Source organism: Neophocaena asiaeorientalis, unplaced genomic scaffold, assembly GCF_003031525.2.
Source record: "Neophocaena asiaeorientalis asiaeorientalis breed wild unplaced genomic scaffold, Neophocaena_asiaeorientalis_V1.1 scaffold581, whole genome shotgun sequence".
Taxonomy (NCBI): Eukaryota; Metazoa; Chordata; class Mammalia; order Artiodactyla; family Phocoenidae; genus Neophocaena; species Neophocaena asiaeorientalis.
This window is the reverse complement of record NW_020172732.1, coordinates 1,715,397-1,736,616: the sequence shown is the minus strand read 5'-3', so window position 1 is coordinate 1,736,616 and position 21,220 is coordinate 1,715,397. Positions and strand designations below refer to the sequence as shown.

General features: G+C 36.8%; 1 protein-coding gene across 6 annotated transcripts in view; it reads right to left on the bottom strand.

Moving 5' to 3' along the window:
- The window catches only part of PATJ (PATJ crumbs cell polarity complex component), a 336,033-nt gene that overhangs the window by 314,365 nt on the left and 448 nt on the right, over positions 1-21,220 (bottom strand). For all 6 annotated transcript variants that reach the window (XM_024740399.1, XM_024740403.1, XM_024740400.1 and 3 more), the window contains exons 3-6: positions 19,374-19,568; positions 17,909-18,048; positions 11,980-12,175; positions 9,847-9,975 (exon numbers count right to left, since the gene is read on the bottom strand). In XM_024740399.1, coding sequence (XP_024596167.1) covers positions 9,847-9,975; positions 11,980-12,175; positions 17,909-18,048; positions 19,374-19,568 — 660 coding nt within the window. The remainder of the gene's footprint in view (positions 1-9,846; positions 9,976-11,979; positions 12,176-17,908; positions 18,049-19,373; positions 19,569-21,220) is intronic.

Sequence of the window (21,220 nt, the reverse complement as noted above, 5' to 3'; positions counted from 1 at the left end):
ATAATTCAAAAAGAGTCATGTACCAAAATGTTCATTGCAGCTCTATTTACAATAGCCAGGAGATGGAAGCAACCCAAGTGTCCATCATCGGATAAATGGATAAAGAAGATGTGGCACATATATACAATGGAATATTACTCAGCCATAAAAAGAAACGAAATTGAGTTATTTGTAGTGAGGTGGATGGACCCAGAGTCTGTCATACAGAGTGAAGTAAGTCAGAAAGAGAAAAACAAATACCGTATGCTAACACATATATATGGAATCTAAGAAAAAAAAAAAAAGGTCATGAAGAACCTAGGGGTAAGACAGGAATAAAGACACAGACCTACTAGAGAATGGACTTGAGGATATGGGGAGGGGGAAGGATAAGCTGTGACAAAGTGAGAGAGTGGCATGGACATATATACACTACCAAATGTAAAATAGCTAGTGGGAAGCAGCCGCATAGCACAGGGAGATCAGCTTGGTGCTTTGTGACCACCTAGAGGGGTGGGAGGGAGGGAGACGCAAGACAGAAGAGATATGGGAACATATGTATATGTATAACTGATTCCCTTTGTTATAAAGCAGAAACTAACACACCACTGTAAAGCAATTATACTCCAATAAAGATTTAAAAAAAAAAACAGAAAGAAATTAAAGGCATATAGATTAGATAAAAGAAAAAAAAAAAGTATATCAGGGCTTCCCTGGTGGCACAGTGGTTGAGAGTCTGCCTTCCAATGGAGGGGACACGGATTCAAGCCCTGGTCTGGGAAGATCCCACATGCCGCAGAGCAACTAGGCCCTGAGCCACAACTACTGAGCCTGCACGTCTGGAGCTTGTGCTCCGCAACAAGAAAGGCCACGACAGTGAGAGGCCCTCGCACCGCGATGAAGAGTGGCCCCCACTTGCCGCAACTAGAGAAAGCCCTCACACAGAAACGAAGACCCAACAGAGCCAGCAATAAATTAATTAATTTAAAAAATAAAAAAAAATTTTTTCAAAGTATATCAGTTCCATTCTACCTTTGTTTGTGAAATTTTTGAATAGTTGATCCACTTCATTTTCACTAAATTTGTTTCATCAGAAAGTCTGAATTCTCTTTACTTATCTTTACTACAATATATTAAAGATTCCAAAACGTTAACAGAACCAGTTATGAAAAATTACACCACCAGAGCACTTTACAGGATGAAAAAGTCACTTTTCATATATCATCTCTTTCAGTGAAGAACAGCCTTAAAATGAGAAAACCGAGATTCAAAAAGGTTGACTGAATTGACCAAGATCACAAAGCTAATAAGTGGCAGGGCCAAAGTTCAACCCAAGTTGTCTCACTGAAGACCTGTTCTTATTAATCATTTGTCTTATACTTTGATATCTCCAAAGTAATATCAGTAGATAATAAATATACTGTTTCCTATTCTCCAAGAAATTTCCTATAACTGTCAAAAAGCTTGAAATAAAATGAAGATGAAAATAGATATTTTGCACCTGGGAGAGAAGGACAACCTGAGAATAGAGCCATGACCACTGGGCTAGTACAGTTCTAAGCTTCATACTCCTGGCTAAGGGAGGCACCATCTGTAAGTTCCAGATGGAACTCAGAAGAAAAAAAGTGGAAAGGAAGGAAGGGAGGGAGGGAGGGATGGAAAAGAGCAAAAGAGAGAGGGCCTTAAAACTAAAAGTCGATTCCCCATCCTTCCTTTTCTCCAATTTTGCAGAAACCTGTATGAAAGAAGGTGTTAGATCAAAACAGTGAGTAGAAAACTATATGCTTTGTTGTGAATTCTGCAGAAGGCACTAGAAGCTACTGCAAGCAAAGAGGAGCCATGAAACAGAAATGCAATTCAAGTCAGAAACATTTGGAAAGACTTAGAACAGAAATAGATGCAAGGAAGAAATTACTGTGGAAAAAGGAACAAAGAATTGCTGGATTTCTACTTTAAGCACTGATAATTTGATGTTCTATTTTTTTATCAATGCAACAAACTTGAAACAAAACAAGCACCTACTTAAGAGACAGTCAAGTGTTCATGATGAAAAATAAGGGTAAGATGCCTCTGTGAATAAACCATTCTTGGAACAGAATTTTGGCCTGACCACAGAATAAAGAATATGGCGAGTGTTTTCATACTTGGCTTGGACAAAGGACATTTCACTGTAAGTACAGTCACCTCCTAAGCACTATTGTTTTCCTATATTACCTGAACTCGATTTTAAATGATGTAGATAATTTGCACCTGTCACTGGAAGTAAACAGGTGTTCTAAGGAATTCATAAGTGCAAAAAAATCATAATCAGACTGATAGGAAAGACACCAAAATGACAGCTAGCTTTTACAAGTCCAGCAGCCCCAAACGTTGCATTTTACTGATACTTTCTGATCAATATTCTCCTTTCATAACCTGTCTACTGTGGAAGGAAACTAAAAGGTATAGAGTCCTTTTAGTTCTTTAATAGAAATCATAAGTCAGTGGTAGCCAACAAATAGCCATGTCAAGATTCAAAGTCATAGCATGCTAATCTAACAGTGAAATATAAAAGTTTATTAACCCATAGATTCTTTCAAAAGAGAGAAAAAATTATGCATACAGGAAAAGATAGTATGGAAGGCAAAAAATTAAAATAGCTGATGTAACAGGGTAACACACTGTTACAGTGAAAACACTAACAGTATCATTCATATAGTTTTTTTTTAAAGAAAAAATACTTTAATCCAAGTTAGCAGTTATTGGCTAAAAAAACATTTAGTACTCTGCACTTTTAAGTTCTCTGATAGGCTGTTGCAGATGATAATTTCAATTCAAAAGATATTTGAAAACCTAAAGGATTTCAGGCTTGAGCTACAAAAGAGAGAAATCAAATTTGTTTCTCTGAAAATTAAAAAATGGTACCAAATACTTCCACAACTCAGAAAATGAAATTATTACCACTTCTGATTCCAGGACATTTCTACCATTGGTCTTTAATCAAAAGGCAAAAGAGAAAAACAAATACCATATGCTAACACATATATATGGAATCTAAAAAAAAAATTAAAAAATGGTTCTAATGAACCTAGGGGCAGGACAGGGGCAGGACTCAGATGTAGAGACAGGACTTGAGGACATGGGAGGGGGAAGGGTCAGCTGGGACGAAGTGAGAGAGTAGCACTGACATATATACACTACTAGTGTAAAATAGATAGCTAGTGGGAAGCAGTTGCATTGCAGGGGGAGATCAGCTCGGTGCTTTGTGACCACCTAGAGGGGTGGGATAGGGAGGGTGGGAGGAAGATGCAAGAGGGAGGAGATATGGGGATGTAAGCCTATGTATAGCTGATTCACTTTGTTATACAGCAGAAAATAACACTGTAAAGCAATTATACTCCAATAAAGATGTTAAATAAACAAATAATAAGAATATACATTAAAAAAATAGAAAAGAAAAAAATAAACAAATGTCAACCTCATGGCAAGTGTCTCAGGTTTGAATCTCCAAAGGAAAATAATCCTAATCCTGTATTTTGACCAAAAATCAGTAGATGGATTATTTAGATCCTTGGCTAGTTTGATTTGGTATTCTTTTATCTTGACTTCTAGTAAGAATATTGCAAGCCTTTTATAAAGATATAATTTATATTACTAGAACCATAAAAAAATGCTCTTTCCCTCAAGGAATTAAAGGTACTAAGTGTAAGTACATCTATCCTATCCTTCTCATATTTCCAGAGCGCTCATCAATGATTTTTAAGGATAAGGAAACTACCAGTTTACAGACACACTCAAAGCAAAATTACTGGGAATAACGAACTGTTCAGTGTCCTCAAGCTGGGCCTTTATTATTCTAGACTAAAAATTCCTCATAGTCCACACCTACTTCTCCAATCTTTGGTTGGTTCCATTCCTTCTTAGTATTAAAGTTTACTAGATAGGTAATAGGACTCATATTACAATTGCCTGATACCAAAAAGTCAATAATTCATGACAACTTTTAAGTAGGTTGTGCTTTAATAATCACCTTTGGGAGACAACGGGGTAACTCAATGTACCTGATTTCCCTAGAATTCCTCCAGACCACATAAAAGAGATTTCTGCAAAACAAAAAAGTTTTACACTGCCCATATCAATTTATTTAAAAACAAACAAACAAAAAACCAAAAACAAAACAAAACAAAACCTCTAACTGCTGAAAAATTCTGAAATTTTTTTCCATAGCTGAACAGAATTCTCAGAAGATGTTTCAGGCACTGTGAATTTTGGAGAGTACCTAAGGATTACAGGTAGATAGGTCTTTTAGCTCCCCTTACACGATACCATATAATTTCCCTATTCAGGGAATTGGCCCTGATTACATTTACTGATTGCTCACTATAATTAGGTCTCAATAAACATTTCTAAAAAACCCGTATAAGTCAATATTTTTCCACTTCATTTACTTTACAACAGTAGAGGCAGTAGACAGCAGAATGACAAGGCTTTGGAGTCAGACACACCCAAGTTCAAATGCTGGCACTACTTTGATCAAGCTGTAGGGCCATAGGTCAGTTACTGATCCTACCTAAATCTCAGATCCCTCTTAAGTAAGATGGGGATAGATTCCTCTCTCACTGAGTTGTGAGCACTAAACTCAATACTATACGTTTGGTACTTCCCTGGTGGCACGGTGGTTAAGATTCCACCTGCCAATGCAGGGGACACAGGTTCGATCCCTGGTCCGGGAAGATCCCACAGCCCGCAAAGCAACTAAGCCCGTGCGCCACAACTACTGAGCCTGTGCTCTAGAGCCCACGAGCCACAACTACTGAAGCCCACGCACCTAGAGCCCATGCTCCACAAGAGAAGCCACCGCAATGAGAAGCCCACGCACTGCAAGGAAGAGTAGCCCCTGCTCGCCGCAACTAGAGAAAGCCCACATGCAGCAACAAAGACCGAATGCAGTCAAAAATAAAGTCCATAAATATAATAAATAAATAGCTTAAAAAATACTATATGTAAAAGCTTTAGCCTAGTGCCTTCCTTACAGCAAGTCCTCAAATGCATCCATTTCCGATACTTCTTTTTTTTTTTTTTTTTTCTGATACTTCTTTAGGCTCAGTTAGGTATTCTTTGCCCCCTCACCTCTACCCCATATTGACTTATCTGTACACAAAAGAAAATACAAGGGGCTCTTTTATGAAACCCTTTTAAATAAGAAATACTGACTTGCTTTTCTAACTTTCTGTTATACAATTTCATAGTCTTTAAAGAAAGTAGTATTAGTTAACCCCTTTAGCAGAATGTAAGTATCACTTTATGATCAATCTAAATCACATCTAACTAATGACCTAAGACATCCATATTCCCTTACCATGAAGATTGCCATGGTCAACAGTGAGCATTAACAGTCAAAATATGAGTACATTTTAATGAAAAGCAATATTCCCTTTAATAATTTTAAAGCTATGATCAGGCTACGTGAGCAACAACACTAGAGATTTAGCAACAAAGCAGAGTTAGCTGAAGAGATTTTATCTGCCATTTGGCTGGGATGAGGAGAAGAGAGAAGTGAATACTGCTCTGTCCCCTATGTTTAGGTCTCATCATATTCCCTACAGGAAAGGACCAATAGCAATGTTGCTGTTAGAGGTGGCAGTTCCCTCATAGGCTTGACAAACCCTGGACAGGTGTACACCAGGAAAATGAAAACATCGGGATCAACTTTGTATAAGTAGATTTAAGCAGTAAATCTAACAGATGTAGGCTCAATCCTGACTTGGTCTTTTTTTAGTTGCATAGCCTTGGGCAATTTCTTAAGTTTCCATACCTATGATTTGTGAATAAAATTTATAACTGTTCTGAGGATTACACGAGAATAATGTGTATTAGGCAGTTGACCATATCGGGCATAAACACTTGCTTCTCCATTATGACTCTGACAGGCACATGCCCCCCATCCTGAAGACCTGAAACAGTGACAATCCCTTCCAGGAAAGGGTGAAAAATCAGACATGGGTTTTACCAACAGTGTCACAAAGGGAAACTCTGCACATCATATTCTTCTTGTGAAAATTCATAATGTACATTAATGTACAGTAATCTACTTGATTTTGCTTAACTTGGTGCTTTCCAAATTTATTTGACCCTTTGTTCTTCATAACAACTACTCCACTTTGCATCCTGAAAAATGCTACTATAGCAAATAAGTCTATTAAAATTGCTAAAGGAGGGGGGTTGGGGTGAGAAAAAAACGCCAAAATACTCCACAATATCTCATCCCTTTCCAGGTTTCAAAATTTTTCAAAAAACTCCTTAAAGATTATTACTTGTTTTGTGCTGAAGATGTCTTTTGAAGAACCTATAACAAGCATTCTCAACCTTTTTGGTCTCAGAACTCCTTTACATTCTTAAAAATAATTGAGGATGGAGGAATAGGGATTACAAAAGGGCACAGAAAATCTTTGTGGGTCATGAATATGTTCTTGACTGTAGTGATAGATGGTATCATGGTTAAATTTTATGTCACCTTGGCTAAGCTCTGGTGCCCAGTTGTTTGGTCAAACACTAGTTTAGATGTTACTGTGAAGGTATTTTGTCGATGTAATTAATATCTACAATCAGTTGACTTTAAGAATGTTACCCTTGATAACATGGATAGGCTCCATCTAATCAGCTGAAGACTTTATGAGCAAAAACTGAGGTTTCCTGGAAAAGGAATTCTGCCTTAAAACTGTAACAGAAACCCTGCCAACTTGCCATACAAATTTCAGAGTCCAGATTTTTTTTTCTTCTTTGCGGTACGCGGGCCTCTCACTGTTGTGGCCTCTCCCGTTGCGGAGCACAGGCTCCGGACGCACAGGCTCAGTGGCCATGGTTCACGGGCCTAGCCGCTCCGCGGCATGTGGGATCTTCCCGGACCGGGGCACGAACCCGTGTCCCCTGCATCGGCAGGCGGACTCTCAACCACTGCACCACCAGGGAAGCCCAGAGTCCAGACTTTAATGTCAACTCTTGCCTGAGTTTCCAGCCTGCTGGTCTGCCCTACAGATTTCAGACTCGCCAGCAAACATGTCAAACTGTATACTTTACATATGTGCAATTTATTGTTTGTCAATTATATCTCAAAAATTACTGAGATCTCAGAGTTTTTGTTTATGTAGTTCTCTCTGTTGTTATCTGCTGATATCAACTGAATTGGGAAACAACACTGAGAAACTTTTTAAATATTTAAGATATGTAATATAGTAATATATACTTTTTACATATTGATATTTTTTTATTTTAAAAAGTTATGTTTTCTAAAACAAAAAAATTGTGAGAAGAGTTGCATTCTTAAAGAAATTGTTACAAATCTCTTTAATAGCTGACTTAAGACAGCTGAATTTTCATATCTGCTTCAGCATTCAGTGTATTGCAATATGTTGCTTTGGTTGAAGTATATAAAGAAAATCTGGTCTTAATCAGATATATATTTGGAAAATGGGGGAGTATTTTAATAGCCCTTTCAGCCCATTCTTTGATAACACACCAAAACTTGACAAGTGGTGATTTCTTAAAGATCAGTTGCAATGTGGAATCTGAAACAACATCAATAAACTTTCAGATACTATTTCATTAAAATCTATTGATCAATCTTGAATTCTGAATGGATTTTTTACCTATATATTATTTTCCCACACTACACATTGATCTTCAGAAAATACTGATTCCTAGATTTATGTAGATTTTCTAAATATTGACATATAACATTATACAATATTAAAAAAATCATATTTATTAATATCACCAACAATCTAATCAGAGAAGTATTTAAATATTGGAAAATTTCAAGCTTATGGTAAAACACAAATTTTTCCAAAATTCTAATTTTTGCTTGAAAGTTCAAATTTCATCATCAGCAACAAATGCTGTCAGTTGTTTTTCCTTGAGGTAACAGGCTCGCTTCATTCATTTCAAGGAACTACCAAATAACCAAGTCTGAATAATCATAATTTTTCTGCCAGTTATCCTTTCAAAAATAAAAATGGCATTCTAGATTGGTGGCTGCCAGAGGCAGAGGGGTGGCGGGTAGGCAAAATGGGTGAAGAAGATCAAAAGGTACAAATTTTCAGCTATAAAACAGGTAAATCATAGGGATATAAACCACAGCATGGGGACTGTAGTTAACAGTACTGTACTGTATACCTGAAAGTTGCTAAGAGAGATCTCAAAAGTTCTTATCACAAGAAAAAAAAATTTCTAACTATGAGATAATGGATGTTAACTAGACGCATTGTGGTGATCATTTCATAATATATGGAAATATCAAATCATTATGCTGTAATCCTGAAACTAAAATAATGCATTTCCAAAAAAGTAGATCTCAGAAACTTTCGGGAAAAAAGCAAAAAAATTAAAAAATAAATTTAAAAAATTAAAATGCTGTTCCATATTAAAACGTGGCTAGTCTGTCTCACAAATGTTTTCCCTCAAGTAAACCACCATACTTCAGTACCTGACAGAAGTGCTATACAGTACATCCGATTTTGTCTCATGGTATTAAAAAGACATGCGCTTAAAGGTCATATTTACTTAAATTCGTTTTTACTGCACTTTCTTTTGGACTCTCAACCACTGCGCCACCAGGGAAGCCCTACTGCACTTTCTTAAGTGAGACTGGCATTGTTGCTGTTGCTGTTGCTGTTGCAGTGGCAAGCACATGTGGAGAAGAATGCAATGACTACTAGTACAGTTGTGTGCCACTGCCCTGTTTCACACAAAGGCACCAGCAGGTTTAGCCTACCACTGCTTGCATGTCATCAGTGCAAACGCCAACATGGTGAAAGGGCTAATACACCTTAGTATTATTATGTAAGTCGTTTTGATCTTGTACACACCCTGCAAAAGACTCAGGGACCCACAGACAGAACTTTGAGAGGCATTATGCTAAATAAATACACTTAGCTGCTGAAAGGATAATAGGAAAATTAATAGCTCCACAATTTGTATAAGGTAGAGCAACTTTTTTCTTTTTTTCTTGGCCTGGCCGTGTGGCTTGAGGAATCTTAGTTCCCTGACCAGGGATCGAACCTGTGCTCCCTGCAATGGAAGCACGGAGTCCTAACCCAAGGTGGAGCAATCTTGACTAGAAATAGAGAGCTGAGGAACTTGCCTCAAAGCTGCATGTGCACAGCAAGTTCAGTTTTACTTTATATGTTTTTTAGAAGGGATAAATTTTTACATGTGACTAGACATTAATCAGTAAAATTTACAAATCATTCTGATTATCATGGACAGTCTATATAACATGAACTCATTACTGTATTAAGTAGTTTCAAATTTCTAAACTACTTTTTTAAACTAAATGTAGTATTTAACATTTTCTTCAACGTAAAACTGATCAGCAACAGTTGATAAGTTTTAAAATGGCCCAATTTCAGTTTGAAAACTGCTAAATAATGAAGGGTAGTATTTTTATTTATAATGCCAGAAATTTGTAATTCTAGTGAAATTTACCACAAACAATATTGAGATAAAAGTTTGTAATCACTGTACCATCTGATTTTAACATTTAGGACCTTGAAAGATACACTGGGAGAAAATAACATAGATATTCAGAATACAATACCCATTAATGATTCCTTTCAATAAAAAATATTGTCTTTTGATAGAATCAAGATGACTTTCAATCACAGGCCAAAAAAAAAAAGGAAACCACCCCCAAAAACATTGATTTAGGAGCTTTTTAAAATAAAGCAGAGTGAGTGTATATTAACAGTTACAGAAAAAAACATTTTTAGCTATGCTTAAATTCTGGTCATGGAAACATATATCCTAGTAACCCATGTTATAAAATTACATTTCAAGCCATACAATTTAAATTGTATAAAACCAAAATTAAATCAAAGAAGGTCAACTTACTCGATCTGCTAATCCTCCAGGAACTATAGTCCTCACAACTACACCACTCGATTTTCCTCCAACTATTCCAAAACCTAATCCAGAGCCATCATTAATGAGCTCAACATCTTCAATATGGCCCCAACTAACCTACAAATTAATAGCAAGTAAGAAGCAAAGTGTTAGCAAAGCATATACATTCATCGCTTACCAATACAGAAATTACTAAGGTAACAGGTAGACAAAAAATTTAATATTCATACAATTAATCAAGTCAACTTTCTAGAGGCTCAGAGATACGTAAAGATGATCATATGGTCCCTGCCTTTACAGATATTATAATCCGGTAGAGAGATAAACTAAAACATAAAAAATTAAAATATAAGACAGAACATTGGACCATAGGACACTGTAGCTCTAAGAGGACAGAAACACACTGTCTCATTCCCCAGTCTATGCCTGATACCTAGCACAGCACCAAGCACCTAGTAGGAACCAATAAATATGTGTTTATTTGAATTAAAAGAGAATCATAAAATATTATAAAGATGGGAGGAATGTAGAGACAAGAGGTCAAATCCAATGAAAACTTACGGAAAGCTTCAAGGAAAAGGTAGCATTTTAATTGCTCTACAGAGAAAAAAGACATTCAAGCAAAAGGGAACTTTAAGAGCACAGCTAGGCTCAGATAAGTGGGAATAACTGAAGGTTTTAGAAGAGGGAACGACAGGAGCAAAGCAGTGGTTTAGAAAGATTAATCTAGCAGCAATATGAAGCACGCGATTGTGAGGACATAGAGTGACCAGAATAATTGAAGAGACTCTGATGAAGGAGAGGAAAGGTAGGCCTAACTGAAGATATTAGCAATAGGATTATACAAATCAGACTAAGAGACATAAGCATTTTTCCTCTAATAGCAGGCTCCATCAGAAGTATGCATTAAATTCACATAATGCGCCTGCAGAGCAAGTCTCCCCCTTAAGACATTAGGGCATACTTATTACTTAGTTCTTCTATTACACTAAATTGGAAAGTTACTATGCAATGTTAAAATAACCAGAGATATTGGGACTATTTAATAAATTCACACCTGGAACAATACCTAGTATCCAGAAAGCAACAATGTTTGCTAAAAATGCCTAAATTAGGGACAGCAATTAATATTCATAGAGTATTTATTCTGCCCTAGGCACTGTGTTTAGCTCTTCACATGCATTCTCACTTAATCCTCACAACATCTCTGTGAACTAGAAACTGTTATTAGTTCCAAGCAACAGATGAGAAAACTGAGGTATGGAGAAGTCAAGGCATCTGCCCAGTAAGACTCACCTACGAAAGTTAAGAAGTGGACCTGAACCCACCTTAGCCTGGCTCCAGAGCCCTTGCTCTTAACCACTATGCTAAGCAACTTCCCACTTTGTTCATTCTATTTATTATGTAAATTGTGCTATATAAATATTACTGATTACAACAGGGAAAATGTCTATACATTAGTGTTGTGACCTTGTACTGTACTCAGTCTATTTTTTCTTTTGTCCAATGAATGGAAATTAAATAAATCAGCTAGCACTTAATGTTATAAGAAAATAAGATTTATTAGCTTGCATTTTGAAGATGCAGGCCAAAACCTGTAAAATGTTACAAAGCAAGTTTAAAGACTCCCAAAGGAACATAAACTTTTATTCTTTTAAACTGTTCAGTATACATCCTTACATGAAAAGAAGAAAAACTTCTATAATTGTGCAGTATCCATAATCTAGTCATAAACACCCAATATAATTTTAAAAAATGTTTTTGAAACAAATAACCAAATCTTACTTTAAAAACTCAATAGTAAATCTCTAATAAAAACTCCCAGCTTAATTAAGTGGTTACATCACCAAGGAATTCCTTCCTTCACCAAATTATACCCAATACTACAATTTGCCCTCTATATTAAATAATAATCTTAAACAAGGAGAATCATAGGACATTGAAAAAACAAAATGAAACCCCCCATGAAATATCTTGTTTAACATGCTAATGCTGCATTTGGAGATATAATCATCTTTCTTGAACTACAACAAATAAAACGACATTTTCTAAATACCTTTACACTTCTTAAAATCAAAGGCATAATTCAAAATTAAGTGTTTTTCCAAATTTGCAACTCACTGTTTCAGGCAGACCTGCATCAGTTAGGCTGGTAGAAGTGCTGCTTTTTGTGTGGACTGGTTCCCTGGCCACAACCAGATGCAAAGATCCAGTGGTTTGTTGTAACAATGCAATTGCTTGCTGGTGGGAAATGTTCTGATCCAGTGGTGTGTGATTAATAGCCAATATTTGGTCATTTTCCTTTAACCTTTGATCCCTTGATGAAATAAGAAAATTTTAAGTGACATAATAGCCTGATTCTTAAAATCTACTATTCAGGTAGTTTATATATTACGGTATTATTTCACTTAGTACATTTATTGAAATATTTAATTGTATAATATAAAAGAGCTCTTCAGACTTTTCATTAAAGCACTTATTAACTAATTAACCAATTAAGTAGTGCATCCCTACACACACCCATTTTTTTTTTCTAACTTTTTTTTTTTTTTTTTGCGTTACGCGGGCCTCTCGCTGTCGTGGCCTCTCCCATTGTGGAGCACAGGCTCCAGACGCGCAGGCTCAGCGGCCATGGCTCATGGGCCCAGCCGCTCCGCGGCATGTGGGATCTTCCCAGACCAGGGCACGAACCCGTGTCCCCTGCATCGGCAGGCGGACTCTCAACCACTGTGCCACCAGGGAAGCCCCACACACACATTTTAAAAGCCATATGGCTAGAAAAATAAGCAAAAACAATGTATAGGGCCCCACTGCTAAGGTTTTGCAAGTATGGACATTGTCCTCATTGCGGCACCAAACCTGTACTCCTGAACCCCTTCCAATCTGACTTCTGCATGGACCATACAGGGCTATATGTTCACCAATAACCTCCTCTCTAACAGATTCATCCCATCCCCATTGTCCTTTACTTCTCCAACATTTGTCAACAGAGGCCAAACTCTCCATGAAAATCAATAGAGATTATTTCCAAATCTGTATCTGAGCCCTTCTCACTGTCCCAATCACAAATTTCCCAACTGCTAACCAATGTAAAAAGGATTTTTTAAAAGAAATTTTTAAAAGAAATGAGCAAAATCTTAAGAAAAAAATTACTATTATAGTTAACGTTTACTGAGCACTTATTATGAGCTAGCAACTGTGCTAAATGCTTTATAGGCATTATCTCCTTTATTCCTCACAATCACCTTTTAAAGTACTTAGTTAAGGGCTTCCCTGGTGGCACAGTGGTTGAGAGTCCGCCTGCCAATGCAGGGGACATGGGTTCATGCCCCGGTATGGGAAGATCCCACATGCCGCGGAGCAGCTGGGCCCCTGAGCCATGGCCGCTGAGCCTGCGCGTCCTCTCCCAAGGGAGAGGCCACAACAGTGAGAGACCCGCGCGTAACTCCGAAAAAAATAAATAAAGTACTTAGTTAAATTTGACCTGCAAGAAATTAAAGCAAGCTTAGCATCTTATCTAAGTAGTCTGACTCTAAACCATACTCTTTAACTTCTTAAAGTGCATACTAAGAGTAGGATTTACTCTGGTCTGCTGTATTTGACTTCATTATCTCCTATACACCCCTCCTGCTCTTCCTGTTTCTTTATTATCACCACAATTCTTTCTTATCTTTCTTTATCTCTCTTGCACCACCCATCTCCTCCTTTCTATTCCCAATGTCAACCATCCAACTGAGATCCTTATCGAATACCTCAAACCTAACTTGTAAAATTCCTCAAGGTTTATTTTTCTAGGCTCTCTTCATGCTAGTATTCCCCAACTCGAAAGTATATGATTATCTATAGTTGTTGACCAATAAGGAGAGAGTCAAAGGAAAGTAAACAAATGCCTGTCATGACTATTTTATAAAAGAATATCTTTAACCTTCATTATAAAAAAATCTCCCTGAGAAGGGATTCATCTCAGAACGGTCTAACTCATAAATTTAGAATTATGAAAATTCCATTAGAGTGCCCTTATTTTTTCTCAGGTCACAGCAGATTCAGCAAAGTTTATCATGGACCAGAATTTGGTTAACTTCTGACCTCTAGGACACAATGTAAACTTGGTTGGTATTCAAAGGTCTCTACATTTGGCCCCAAAGTACTCTTCCAACTTGGCTTCCTCCCTATATAAACCTCTTTTCCAACTATCCTGATTTACTCTTTCCCTCTCAAACACGTCTGGTATTTCCTGCTTTTGTGTAAATGGTTTTCTCCATCTCTAATGTCCTTCCACTCTGCTCAGCCAAATTCAATCCACCCTCCACGTTGCAACTGAGTGTCTCATCTGTCTCTCTCTCCCTTCATCACTTACCTCATTATCATGGTGCTCTGAGCCACTTGTTTATCACTCACTGAACATCCATTTATACTAAGTATGCTGTCCACAGAGCTAACTATATCCTTCACCGTTAGATTTTAAGTTTTCTGAGGACAGGGATTCAGACATTTTAGATTCTCCTTTGGAACTAAGTTGGATATTTCAATTTTTTATGCCAAAATTGTGGGTGGCTCTCACAATAGATCATGTTGCATTAAAAATGTTGCTTATATATCTTTTTATGACTATTAGGAAAGGCTTATGTTATATAAGAAAGTAAGAATGATATAAAATTGCATATATTCTAAGATGTTGTCTTTATAAAAAGAAAACATTCTAGGGAATTCCCTAGCTGTCTAGTGCTTAGGACTCCGGGCTTTCACTGCTGTGGCCCAGGTTCAGTTCCTGGTTGGGGAATTAAGATCCCACAAGCTGCACGGCACGGCCAAAAAAAAAGAAGAAAGGAAAAGAAAACTTTCTAGGGACTTCCCTGGTGGCACAGTGGTTAAGACTCCACGCTCCCAATGCAGGGGCCCCAGGTTCGATCCCTGGCATGGGAACTAGATCCCACATGCATGCCGCAACTAAGAGTTCACATGCCACAACTAAGGAACCCACCTGCCGCGACTAAGACCTGATGCAACCAAATAAACAAACAAACTTTTTTTTGGGGGGGGGGGGGGCAGGGTAATTATATTTCTATATTTTATATTATAGTCATGTATTATTTTCATAATGATTTTCATCATTTTGAAATATATATTTTTAAAATTGCAAATGTTGCTTGTGAACTTTTCCCTAGTCCTAAAGAAACTGCTTTATTTTTTTTTTAAGAAACATTATTTTTTTAAAGGAGGAAAGAGAGTAGTTGTATTCTTTGCCAGGCAAAGAGGGAACACAGGAGGCTAGCGCCTTCAAAAACTGTGCCAAGAAACATTTTTTTTTGTTTTGTTTTGTTTTTGTGTTACGCGGGCCTCTCACTGTTGTGGCCTCTCCTGTTGCGGAGCACAGGCTCCAGACGCACAGGCTCAGCGGCCATGGCTCACGGGCCCAGCCGCTCCGCGGCATGTGGGATCTTCTCGGACCGGGGCACGAACCCGTGTCCCCTGCATCGGCAGGTGGACTCTCAACCACTGCGCCACCAGGGAAGCCCAGAAACATTTATTTTTAAATGTGACCACTACAGGACAATATCCAGGAATACCTTCCATTTTCCCATCTCCTACATTGTCCTTTCTCTAACTTCATCACCTAAATTCCTATTCACAGCTTGTTCATTAAGGGAAATTTCTTATTCCCAAATGAATAAGTTACTCTTAAAACTTTTTAACCTTGATATAACTCATTTTGCATAGTCAGACCTTAATTTACTCACACTCAAATTTTCTATTTTCTGGGAATCAATCTATTTTAATCTACCTTTCCCTCTACCCAGTAGACTTCCAGAACATCTAATTTCTTTCCAGTTAGTATCTGCCTAGGAAATATAAACTCAACCCAAAATAAACAAGCTGCAGAGGAGAAGTCTCCTGGAAAATATGATTTTGATGCATTCTAAAGCTGAATAGTATTCATTTTACTGCTACTACTACTTCTAATTTAACTCTCTCATACTATATGTATAATTGAATTCACACTTTCCATTCAAGGGGAAAACAGCTCTTGTCTCTCCATTGCAACATTCAGAAATGATGGATTTCCATGACTTTGAGAGCCAACAGGGGTTAGGCAAGCTCAAAATAACACAGTTCTATGTGGAAAGTCCTCAGAAGAAAGGAAGACCATTTAAGATGATCTGGAAGGTCCTGCATAGCTGGCCCCTTCCTCTCTCCAGCCCCTTCTTATACTGCCTTGCACTAAGCTCCCACACCAGGTAAATGCCAGACATACTCCAAAGATGGAGTTTACCAGGGCTACCAGTAAAGCGTCTATTCCTCACCCTGACACCTTCTGCCCTCTGCGGACTCCCCTATCACCTCTCAAATTTCCCTTCAAGCACCACTGCCTATGGGAAGCCACCTGAGTCCTTAGCCTTGGTCAAGCATCTTTACATACTCAAATATGAAACTCCTCTTTTTGGAAGTGCTCATCTCAATTTGTACTTACAGAACAATTAGTACAGAGTAACTGAGACATAAGAATGGACCACAAAAAGGTTGAAACATTGAAAATACACTAAAAACTACTGAATTGTACACCTTAAAATGGTGACATTTATGTCATGTGAATTATATCCCAATAATGATTTTTAAGGTAAAAATATTAAAAAGAAAATTTGGGCCAATCAGTGTTAACTAGGCTTTTTGTCAAGGGACTTCATAGTCTTAAAGAAGCTAATATTAAGTGTCTCTAAGTCCAGGTTTACCCTGGATTGTCTAGGTTTGCCAGAATAGTCCTAGTTTATACCTGCTGTCTTAGTGTCATTATTAATGGCACACCCTCTCACCCCAAAACTGTCCCAACTTGGACAATAAATTATATGATTATCCTAAGTATGTATAACCAATCTCCAAGAACAGGAGTTTCTCAGATATAGTTGACCATTGCTATGGCTCCTCAGAAGAAACTTGAGGAAATGCTACATTAGATGGTAGAGTAATACAAAGTCGTGGAAATCCATTATTTCTGAACTTGCAGTTGGGGAGACTATAACTCTGATCCCCATGAATGGATAATGTGAATTCAAAAATATATTATTAACTGAGAAATTTTTTGTAATAGTTATGCTACTGCTGCTAGTTTTCTAACAGGCAACAGTAATATAATGAATACTGTGCTTTTTAACTGAGTAATAAACTACAGGTCTGAAATCAAATAGAAACATATAAGTGAAATAATCAACAGTGTGTTATGACCACCAAAAAAAACTGTTGTAATATCAAGTTTAATAAACAATATAGGACTTCCCTGGTGGCACGGTGATTAATAATCCACCTGCCAGTGCCGGGGACATGGGTTCAAGCCCTAGTCCGGGAAGATTCCACATGCTGCGGAGCAACTAAGCCCGTGCGCCACAACTACTGAGCCTGCGCTCTAGAGCCTGCAAGCCACAACTGCTGAGCCCATGCACCACAACTACTGAAACCCACGGGCCTAGAGCCCAGGCTCCGCAACAAGAGAAGCCACCACAATGAGAAGCCCGCACACTGCAATGAAGAGTAGCCCCCGCTCGCTGCAACTAGAGAAAGCCCGTGCACAGCAATGAAGACCCAACACAGCCAAAAATAAATAAATAAATTTTTAAAAAATTTTTAATAAATAAACAATATAGTATGCAGAACGTGAATTTCAATATGCCTATCTTATTGATCAGACCATAGCTAAAATATCATGTTCAATTGTGAGAGTGTGTGATGGAGTAGAAAGAACACTAGCTTTGCCATTGGACAATTTGGAATCACATCATGGTTCCAGCATTAATAGCTCTGTGACTATAGGTAAACCACTGAAACTCTGAAACTCAGCATTCTCATCTATAAAATGGACTAATGATACTACTAGCTAGACTGCTGCCACAAGTATATGTGAGAATACCTACAAAAGGCCTAAAAACTGCATAGGAAGAGAAAATGTTAGCTGCTATTGTTAACTGTTTTGTATGACTTGTTTCTTATTCTCTTTATAATAACGTTTTCAGAATTGTCAGAAAAAAAATTAGCAAAACACAAAATGAACATCCTTCCTCACCTGCTAGCTATACTCCCCGGCTGCACTTCCTTCACGAAAATGTCGACTTCTCCCAGATTTTGACCTCTGAAGGCCACCACACTGAATCCAAGGCCTCCAGTTGAGGGCCGTTCTATATCTATATATTCAAGTTGCCGGCCCTAATGAAGGGGGATTTAAAAAAAATAAAAGTCAGAGAAGTTTACATTTAACCAACACACTTTTTCTGAAGAACTGAAGTTTCTATTTTGTGAATAGCCCCAAAATAACTTCTCCTAAGTCATTTCTAGAAAACCAAATAAACTCAGCATTTCAGTAATAAATTATTTATGGAAATCCTCTCACTTGATTATTTTCAGGAGAACATAAGAGGGCATGGGCAGTGTTCTGCAACCTCAGGGAACTGGAGAGATATTTTCACACTTCATTCACAGTATGAGATGAATTCCTAGCTGGATGAAAATTCCTGAGAAAAATGTCTTTTCCCACAGTAAATTCTAAATTACTTTGTACACGGAACTTCTCAAATTCTCTTGAAGCAAAATAAATTTTTAAACGAGGAAAATAAATTAGATTTATCAAAAATATACTAGTGTTGATCCCTAAGTCAGAAGAAGATGCATTTTTTAGGGTTCTGTTTTTAATTCTATCATAATAAATTAATATTCCATTTTATTAGGTTAATTCAAAAGATTATGGAAAGGCCACCATTCAAATGGGTTTACCTGTGACAAACAAGTATTTTATTACTTTGGCTAATAATTGCACTTATGACATGAAAACATCATAAATGTTAACAACTAATAAAAGCATCACATAAAAATAATTATTAGTCAAATTAAGGGTATAGAGCAGTAAGATCAAAAAAGGAATTAGGTATATAGAATATTATTTAACTATTACACCTTAAACAGATTCTTTTTAACTTTCAAACTCAAGTTTCATTTTTTTGGATACTTGTTAGAAGGTATGGTGAACAAACAGAAAACTAACATCCAAAAATTCAACTGTCTATTATTTAATTTTTAATAGGTATTAAGAATAAAATGGATTACTCTTTCAAATGTTTCCCCAGATTTTCCAAATTATGTTAGTTCTAACTCCCATTAATTCTTTTTTACATAAAATTTAAAATAGTTTCAAAGGAGTTACACCTCTTCTGGTAGACATATTAATTTTCCTCCTATGAGCAAAACCGTAAGAATCTTTTTCCTTACAAGTGTACAGATGTGTCAAATTGGAGTCCGTGTCTTGAAAACTCTCCTCACCACACACATGGATACTTTCCTTATGTAATTTTAAACAAATAAATTTCCAACACACATATTAGAAAATAGTATCAATTCCTCCTAACAATATAAAACCACAAGCAAACAAAACACAGACTAACACATTTTAAAGGCAAAAAGAGTGAGTGTAGGTTTCTTTTTTAACCTATAATAGGAGAAATAAAACTAAATATTCCCATGACAAGATATAACTTTACCTGAGCCATCTGTTGCATGATTGAGTTAAAATCTTCATTTCCCAACATTGGGGTCCAAGGAAACAACCCAGATACAGTCAAGTTATTAGAGGACCTATGGGCATTCCCATTAGTAATGGCACCATCCGTGAACACCAATAAACCTTTCCTAGAAAAATCAAAGTTGGCTGAACAATCTGAGGGGAGATGGCTGAGCTGTTGGAGAAAAAAAAGAGAGAGAGAAAATTATCAACAGAAACCTACAGACAAAAAATATTTCTATTTATTAAATATTATTTTTGTTCATCACATGAATAATGGCATGCTAAATACATACACACGAAAGAAATAAGATACAGATACATGAATCTGTGTTTATAAGGCTATAAATTTTTTATTTAGTATTACACAAAATGTTTAATTTGTTCTCATTTCCTGCCTTCTACGATTACCTCAAGTTAATAGCACGTTCAACAGCTTATTACACTTCAGATACACAGACACATTCAGTCATATAAACATGCACGTAAGACACTGAGCCCTTTTGCATTCATCTATACATTTCCATGTGGAGAGGCACAAAAGATCTGCAGGTGGTATATAACAAAAATAACTCAGTATTTATTAAGTGCTTCTATAAGCAAAGTACTATACTAAAACTCTTTCTTACGTAATATCTCATTTAATCCTTACAATAGCCCTAGGAGATATTCTTATTTCATTTTGTGAACATGAGAACTGAGGCACACAGGGATTAAGTAACTTGCCCAAGATTAGTAGATGAATTTCAGAGCCACTTAAACACTAATTTAAAAAAAAATGGGGGGAGAATCCAGTAATTATGGAAAAAGGAAAACAGAAGTTAATTTTTAAAATATCATTGGCTGAAACAAGTGCCAACACAATGGAACAAAGGTAACATCAAGAACAAATGTCAACAGGACTTCATAGAAAAAATCAACACCCGTAGAAACTCTACGAAAACAATGACAGGAAAAAAATCACGGGGATTTTATAATTGAATGAATACGATATGATTACTTATATAACAATTGCAAACTATATAAATATAAAAGATTGTTATTGTGATGAAGAGGCTGGTTAAGTCCACTCTTAGTCCAGTAACAGTGATTGATTTGTAGTAATCTTTCCCAATTTCTATTCCTACCAACAGCATTCATTGCTGTGATGTACTCATTCCATGATCAGAGAATACAGAAATCTAAACTTCAATATGGGGAGTGCTAAAATTCTGGTATAAATTTTGATCTAAAGACAGAAATTCACTGTAAGACATATGTGCAGAATTTAATCCTTAGTTAGTTATACAAAAATCACTTGCTAAATATTTATGGATAGGCATTTTGGTTTATCAGCAAAAAGCATTTTTTTCTAAATTTTAATTTTCACATAACAACTCTCCTACATTATCTTCAATTACATTTAAAATTCTGCCCAAATTTAATCTATAAGATAGCTACTATTCAAGTTCAGCTTCTAGAATAGATGATTTAAAATCAATTTGCCATCCCTGACCCCAAAAGAGAACAACCAAGAGGACAGTTAAAACTCTTAATTTAGGTCACTCTAAGCAGAGGTGCTATGAGTCCTGTAATCTTGAAGAAAATGTTGAGAATTCTCAAAGCATCTGACCTTTACATAAATAAGTACAAAAACCATATTCCAAAGCCAAACAAAAAATTTATTACCAAAATTTTTAAACTATCCATGCCAATGCTACCCATAGGTCACAAGTCCCAATACAGTCTCTTTGCTGAATTATGAGTAGACAGGGCTTCCCTGGTGGCGCGGTGGTTGAGAGTCCGCCTGCCGATGCAGGGGACACGGGTTCGTGCCCCGGTCCGGGA